The 511-nt window shown below is 64.8% G+C and overlaps 1 protein-coding gene across 1 annotated transcript in view; it reads right to left on the bottom strand.

The window, feature by feature from the left end:
* Positions 1-511, bottom strand: part of usp34 (ubiquitin specific peptidase 34) — a 47800-nt gene that overhangs the window by 35203 nt on the left and 12086 nt on the right. Inside the window, 2 exon segments of the mRNA XM_019889635.1 lie at positions 9-209; positions 356-511. The exon segment at positions 356-511 is cut by the window's right edge and continues 156 nt beyond it. Coding sequence (XP_019745194.1) covers positions 9-209; positions 356-511 — 357 coding nt within the window.

The following is a 511-nucleotide window of genomic DNA, read 5'->3' as shown; positions in this document are numbered from 1 at the left end:
GACCCAACCTCCGGGGCGTCCTGGCTGCTGGGCGCCTTGAAGCAGGCCAGCATCTCCAGCAGGTCGAAGAGCGTGGTGAGGTGAGGCTCCTGCAGCAGCAGCAGCATGGGGATGTGCTCCTTCTGCGGGGGGGGCAGGCACGACGCCGGCAGCTGCACGCCCTCGCCTTTGCGCTCGCGCCGAGGCGCTCCCAGGGACACAAACACCATCTGGCGGCAGACGGCGAGGAAGCAACGCTTGAGCGCCTGCCGCTTCAACGTTGGGGGGGGGGGAGGAACCCTCAACTAAAATGACACTTGCGGGAAAGGAATCATTTGGCCTTTGGCCCCCCCCCCCAAGTGCAGACGCTAGTTACCTGCATGTCCTTGAAGCCCAGCTCGTGCAGAGTCTTCTCGTCGTAGTCGGTGGTCAGTTCGTGGCCCGACGAGATCATCCGGACGGGTCCCATCAGAGCCCCTGAAAAACCACATCGCCGGAGACGCTTTGGATGGAGGGAGGGAGGGGGCGGGGC

Source organism: Hippocampus comes, unplaced genomic scaffold (assembly GCF_001891065.2).
Source record: "Hippocampus comes isolate QL1 unplaced genomic scaffold, H_comes_QL1_v1.1 scaffold301, whole genome shotgun sequence".
In the NCBI taxonomy this organism is placed as follows: Eukaryota; Metazoa; Chordata; class Actinopteri; order Syngnathiformes; family Syngnathidae; genus Hippocampus; species Hippocampus comes.
Note: the sequence above shows the minus strand (reverse complement) of the source record. Positions and strands in the feature narration are given on the sequence as shown.